This window comes from Erinaceus europaeus, unplaced genomic scaffold (assembly GCF_950295315.1).
Source record: "Erinaceus europaeus unplaced genomic scaffold, mEriEur2.1 scaffold_807, whole genome shotgun sequence".
Lineage (NCBI taxonomy): Eukaryota > Metazoa > Chordata > Mammalia > Eulipotyphla > Erinaceidae > Erinaceus > Erinaceus europaeus.
Genome location: NW_026647262.1, coordinates 52,501 through 58,879, shown reverse-complemented (window position 1 = coordinate 58,879; position 6,379 = coordinate 52,501). Strand labels below are relative to the sequence as shown.

Here is a 6,379-nt window from a genome sequence, read left to right as displayed (position 1 = left end):
GTGGACGTGAAGATCGACACTTCCTGGCTCTTCTGGGAGGCGGAGGAGGAGGAGGAGAGCGGGGGGGAGCTGGGGCCCCCTCCTGGGCAAGGGAGAGGAGGCCGGGCATCTGGACGTGGCCCCTGGGCAGCTGAGGGGGGCAGCTGGAGTCCTCGGGGGGGCCAGCCTGTGTGGGCCAGGGTCGGAAGTCGGTGCCGAGGCAGAGGTGAGCGTCCCGGTGACCCCTGGACGTGCTGGACCCAGCGGGGATGCAGAGGCTGCCTGTCCTTTCCCAAAGCCTCAGAGGCCCCTGGACCCCCCCTTCTGGAGCCGGTGGGGACCCCGGACAGCTTTGCACCCCCTCTGCCACGGGGGTCCTGGGGTCTGGCTCTGAGGCTGCTGTCTGCGCCCTGTCACCCAGTCCCCTACAGACAGGGTGGCCTGGCCCAGCTGTCCGGCCTCTCAGCTCACCCCCAAAGCCCCCCACCTTTTCAACAGACCCTGCGTCTCCCTTCCTGGCTGCTGAAGCCTTGGATGGAGCTCTGTGCCCCTGGGCGTGAGGGGGGAGGCCCCTGCTCCTTCATGCTGAGGGTTTAAAAAATTTCATTTAATATTATTTGATAGAGACAGAGAGGAAGTGAGAGGAAAGGAGAGAGAGGGAAAGAGACAGAGAGACACCTGCAGCCCTGCTTCACCACTCGTGAAGCTTCCCCCTGCAGGTGGGGACCGAGGGCTTGAACCCCGGTCCTCATGCACTGTAACGTGTGCGCTTAACCAGGTGTGCCACTGCCTGGCCCTGTTTTTGTTTGTTATTTTCTTCTTTCTATTTTATAGGATAGAGATAGGAATTGAGAGGGGAGGGGAGAGATAGCACAAGAGAGAGACGTAAGCTCTGCCCCACCACTCATGAAGCTTCCCCGCAGGTGGGCCGGGACAGTGTAACTCTCGCTTAACTGGGGCCAAAATGTCATTCCTTAGCCTGCCGTGGACCCTCCCTCATAGGATGTAGAGGTGCCAGGGTGAGTGAGGCGGCCATTGTGCTTTCTGTAGCATAGACTCTCCAAGGAAAATGAAAAAAAGACACCCCACCTGACTTCACTAAACATATTCGCCTCCTGTTACATCTATCTTGTTCTCTCTCTCATTTTTTTCATGTATTTATTTATTTATTTATTCCCTTTTTGTTGCCCTCGTTTTATTTTTGTAGTTATTACTGTTGCTATTGATGTCATCGTTGTTGGATAGGACAGAGACAAATGGAGAGAGGAGGGGAAGACAGAGAGGGTGAGAGAAAGACAGACACCTGCAGACCTGCTTCACCGCCTGTGAAGCGACTCCCCTGCAGGTGGGGAGCCGGGGGCTCGAACCAGGATCCTTATGCTGGTCCTTGTGCTTTGCACCACCTGTGCTTAACCCGCTGCGCTACTGCCTGACTCCCTCTCTCTCTCTCATTTTAAAAATCTTTTTATTCATTGATAATTGGACAGACAGAAATTGAGAGGGAAGGGGGAGGTAGAGAGGGAGAGAGACAGAGAGACACTGGCAGCCCTGCTTCACCACTTGTGAAGTTTCCCTCCTGCAGGTGGGGACCAGGGGCTTGAACCCAGGTCCTTGAGCACTGTGATGTGAGCGCTTAACCAGGTGCACTACCGCCTGACCCTTCATGTGTCTTGTCCTCCATGATACAATGTCACCTCGTAAAATGGCAAAGTAGACTTCAGTGACTCTTTATGTAGTGGGTTCAGTCCCGGACCACAGTGGCTGACCCTGACGGCTGAGCCGGCCCTGTCCCCCTGTCCACAGCTTGGGCAGGACCCCCCCCCCCAGCGGGACCCTCCCCCCAGCGGGACCCTCCCCCCAGCCCCCAAGAGGCTGCAGTCATGGCCCTTCTCTTCAAGATCAGTGAGGCTCCTTACTGACAACAGGAAGCTGCCCTGGGCAAGGTGCCTCCGTTTCCTCTTCCCCTGCCCTTCTCTTCCCCTTTCTTTGTTTCTCTTTCCCCCTCCCTCTCTCTCTCTCTTCCTCCCTTCCTTTCTTTCTTCATTCCTTTCTTTCCTTGCACCAGGGTCATTGCTGAGGTTCCATACTTGCATCATGAACCCACCGTACCCAGGGACCATTCTCCCTTTATTTATTTTCATCGGCTAGGAAAGAGAGATATTGAGAGGGAAAGGCGAGACAGAGATAGAGAGATAGAGAGATAGAGGGAGGGAGAAATCTGCAGCCCTGCTTCACCCTGCATGAAGCTTTCCCCCTGCAGGTGGGGAGCCAGGGCTTGAACCCAGGTCTTGATGCATCGGTACTGTGTGCACTCAGCAGCCTGCACCAGCGCCCGGCCCCCAGCCACCTCCATTCCCAGAGGACCCTGCGGTCACAGTGGCTGCAGAGGGGCAGCTCGGGAAGGCTCATGTGGGCTCTGTGCGTCTCTCAGGCCCTGAGGACAGTTGCTCCAGGCGCAGCTGCCCTGCCCGTCAGCCCAGGACAGTCTGCGGGGAGTGCAGGCTGGCGGTTCAGATTACAGAAACGCTTCCCCCACCCCACCCCCCCCAAACACAGTCTCTTCCTTAGAGGGCACTGACGGGGGCATGCTTGGCTGAGCACACATATCACAGTGCGCAAGGACCTGGGTTCAAGCCCCCGGTTCCCACTTGCAAAGGAGAAGGTGAAGCAAGGCTGCAGGTGTCTCTCTCTTTCAAATGCTATTTCTATGCAAAATAAATAAACAAACAAACAAACAGGCAGTGGTGGGAGTGAACTCAATCAGGAGGTAAGTGACTGGGTGCAAAGCACACGTGGAATCTGGACGACAGCTCAGAGTGGGGCTCAGGACCCTCAGGGACAAGCCCCCCCCACACACACACCCCAGAGACGAGAGCTGTTTTTGTCTCCTTTCCGTTCCATCTCATAACAATCAATCCTTTTACTTTATTCACTTTTATTTTTATTTTCTCTATTGCCTCCAGGGTTGTCTCTGGGGCTCAGTGCCGGCAGTCTGGACCCACTGCTCCTGGAGGCCATATTTTCCTCTTTCTATTACACTTGGCAGGACAGAGAGAAATTGAGAGGGAGGGGAGATAGAGAGGGAGAGAGACAGAGAGACACCTGCAGCCCTGCCTCACTGCTCAGGAAGCTTTCCCCCTGCGGGTGGGCTTGAACCCAGATCCTTGTGATGGTGGTATGTGTGTTTAACCGGGTGAGCCACTGCCTGGCCCCCTTATTATTATTATTATTATTTTGCCTCTGGGGTTATTGCTGGGTTATTGCCTGCATTACAAATCCATTGCTCCTAGAGGCCATCTTTTCCCATTTTGTTTCCCTTATTGTTGTTATTGCTGTTGTTGTTGCTGGATAGGCCAGCCAGAAATGGAGAGAAGAAGGGAAGACAGAGGGGGAGAGAAAGACAGACACCTGCAGACCTGCCTGTGAAGCGACTCCCCTGCAGGTGGGGAGCCGGGGGCTCCAACCGGGATCCTTACGCCGGTCCCTGCGCTTTGTGCCACCTGCGCTTAACCCGCTGCGCCACCACCCAGCCGCCCCCCCCCCCCATTATTTTTTAACCACCTTTCTCAGATTTGACTGATGGAAGTGCTGGGGATTGAACTTGCAACCTTGGGGTTTCAGACCTGAGAATACTTTTGTATCACCTTTACCTGTCTTTCTGGCCCTAATTAGCTTTCGTTTTGATTTTTTCTTTCTTTCTTCGTCACCAGGGTTATCGCTGGGACTCTGTGCGTGCATGATAAATTCGCGGCTCCTGGTGGTTGTTTTTTTTCTTTTTAATTAGACAAAAGAGAGAGAGATTGAGCAGGGCAGGGGAGAGAGAGAGAGAGGGAGAGAGAGGGCAACTGCAGCCCTGCTTCAGCTCCTGAGGCTTTACCGCTGCAGGTGAGAAGTGTGGACTCCAATCTGGCCTAAGTGGTCTTTTATTTATTTATTTATTCCCAGAGTCCTGCTCAACTGTGTTTTATGGTGGTGCAGGGGATGCATGTGGAGCCTCAGGCAGGAGAGACTCTGCTCAGCCATGATGGCGTCTCCCCCACCGCAACCATTTCTTGGAGACTCTCTGGTCTCAGCGCCTCCTGTGCAGAAGCCCTGAGCAGGGGTTGGGGCGGGGGGGCGGGGAGAGGCCGGGCTTCCAGACAGGCACACAGGGCCTCACACAGCACAGCTCGGCCTTGGTCCGAGGGTCACGGACCCACCGACCACCAGGAAGAGGGCCCCTTGGTGACCCCCTGTCCCGCAGGCTCCGGCAGCCGGGGGTCTCCGAGAACCAGCTCCAGCGGGAGGTGTGGCAGCTGCGTGCCCAGGCCCAGAGGGAGAGACGCGCCCGGCTCCACACCCAGGAGCAGCTGGCCAGCCAGGTACCGAGCCCCCATCCTGCCCTGTCTCTGGGGGGTCTCTGTGGTGTACGTTCTCTGCGGGAGGGGTCTCTGCGGGGAGGGGTCTCTGCAGGGTGCTGTCTCTGAGGGGAGGGTCTCAGTGGAGAGGGTCTCTGCAGGGAGGCTTTCTGGCGGTGCTGTCTCTGGTGCATCGCTGGAGTGCTGTCTCTGTGGTGCTGTCTCTACAGCAGGGTCTCTGGAGGGGTCTCTGTGGTGCTGTCTCTGCAGCTGGGTCTCTGGAGTGTCTCTGGGTGATGTCTCTACAGCAGGGTCTCTGGAGGGGTCTCTGGGTGCTGTCTCTGCAGCTGGGTCTCTGGAGGGGTCTCTGGGTGCTGTCTCTGCAGCTGGGTCTCTGGAGGGTCTCTGGCTTCTGTCTCTGCAGCAGGGTCTCTGGAGGGTCTGGGTGCTGTCTCTGCAGCAGGGTCTCTGGAGGATCTCTGGGTGCTGTCTCTGCAGCAGGGTCTCTGGAGGGGTCTCTGGGTGCTGTCTCTGCAGCAGGGTCTCTGGGTGCTGTCTCTGCAGCAGGGTCTCTGGGTGCTGTCTCTGCAGCAGGGTCTCTGGGTGCTGTCTCTGCAGCAGGGTCTCTGGAGGGATCTCTGGGTGCTGTCTCTGCAGCTGGGTCTCTGGGTGCTGTCTCTGCAGCAGGGTCTCTGGGTGCTGTCTCTGCAGCAGGGTCTCTGGGTGCTGTCTCTGCAGCTGGGTCTCTGGAGGGGTCTCTGGCTGCTGTCTCTGCAGCTGGGTCTCTGGAGGGTCTGGGTGCTGTCTCTGCAGCTGGGTCTCTGGAGGGGTCTCTGGCTGCTGTCTCTGCAGCTGGGTCTCTGGAGGGGGCTCTGGGTGCTGTCTCTGCAGCAGGGTCTCTGGGTGCTGTCTCTGCAGCTGGGTCTCTGGAGGGGTCTCTGGCTGCTGTCTCTGCAGCTGGGTCTCTGGAGGGTCTGGCTGCTGTCTCTGCAGCTGGGTCTCTGGAGGGGGCTCTGGGTGCTGTCTCTGCAGCAGGGTCTCTGGAGGGGTCTCTGGCTGCTGTCTCTGCAGCTGGGTCTCTGGAGGGTCTGGCTGCTGTCTCTGCAGCAGGGTCTCTGGAGGGGGCTCTGGGTGCTGTCTCTGCAGCAGGGTCTCTGGCTGCTGTCTCTGCAGCTGGGTCTCTGGAGGGGTCTCTGGCTGCTGTCTCTGCAGCAGGGTCTCTGGAGGGGGCTCTGGGTGCTGTCTCTGCAGCAGGGTCTCTGGGTGCTGTCTCTGCAGCAGGGTCTCTGGAGGGGTCTCTGGGTGCTGTCTCTGCAGCTGGGTCTCTGGGTGCTGTCTCTGCAGCAGGGTCTCTGGGTGCTGTCTCTGCAGCAGGGTCTCTGGCTGCTGTCTCTGCAGCTGGGTCTCTGGAGGGGTCTCTGGCTGCTGTCTCTGCAGCTGGGTCTCTGGAGGGTCTGGGTGCTGTCTCTGCAGCTGGGTCTCTGGAGGGGTCTCTGGCTGCTGTCTCTGCAGCTGGGTCTCTGGAGGGGGCTCTGGGTGCTGTCTCTGCAGCAGGGTCTCTGGGTGCTGTCTCTGCAGCTGGGTCTCTGGAGGGGTCTCTGGCTGCTGTCTCTGCAGCTGGGTCTCTGGAGGGTCTGGCTGCTGTCTCTGCAGCTGGGTCTCTGGAGGGGGCTCTGGGTGCTGTCTCTGCAGCAGGGTCTCTGGAGGGGTCTCTGGCTGCTGTCTCTGCAGCTGGGTCTCTGGAGGGTCTGGCTGCTGTCTCTGCAGCAGGGTCTCTGGAGGGGGCTCTGGGTGCTGTCTCTGCAGCAGGGTCTCTGGCTGCTGTCTCTGCAGCTGGGTCTCTGGAGGGGTCTCTGGCTGCTGTCTCTGCAGCAGGGTCTCTGGAGGGGGCTCTGGGTGCTGTCTCTGCAGCAGGGTCTCTGGGTGCTGTCTCTGCAGCTGGGTCTCCGCTCCAGCCCCGCCCTCCCGCAGGCGCAGGCGCAGTGGCGGCAGGAGCGGGAGCTGCGCGCGCAGGCGCAGAGGCTGCGGCGGAGGTTGCGGCGCTGTGCAGGGCGGCGGGGCTC

General features: G+C 58.7%; 1 protein-coding gene across 1 annotated transcript in view; it reads left to right on the top strand.

Annotated features, from left to right (window-relative positions):
* Window positions 1-143: 143 nt before the first annotated feature.
* Window positions 144-6,379, top strand: part of CUNH4orf50 (chromosome unknown C4orf50 homolog) — a gene marked incomplete at its 5' end in the record, with an annotated part of 19,387 nt that continues 13,151 nt past the window's right edge. The window contains 2 exons of the mRNA XM_060183874.1: window positions 144-205; window positions 4,223-4,340. Coding sequence (XP_060039857.1) covers window positions 144-205; window positions 4,223-4,340 — 180 coding nt within the window. The remainder of the gene's footprint in view (window positions 206-4,222; window positions 4,341-6,379) is intronic.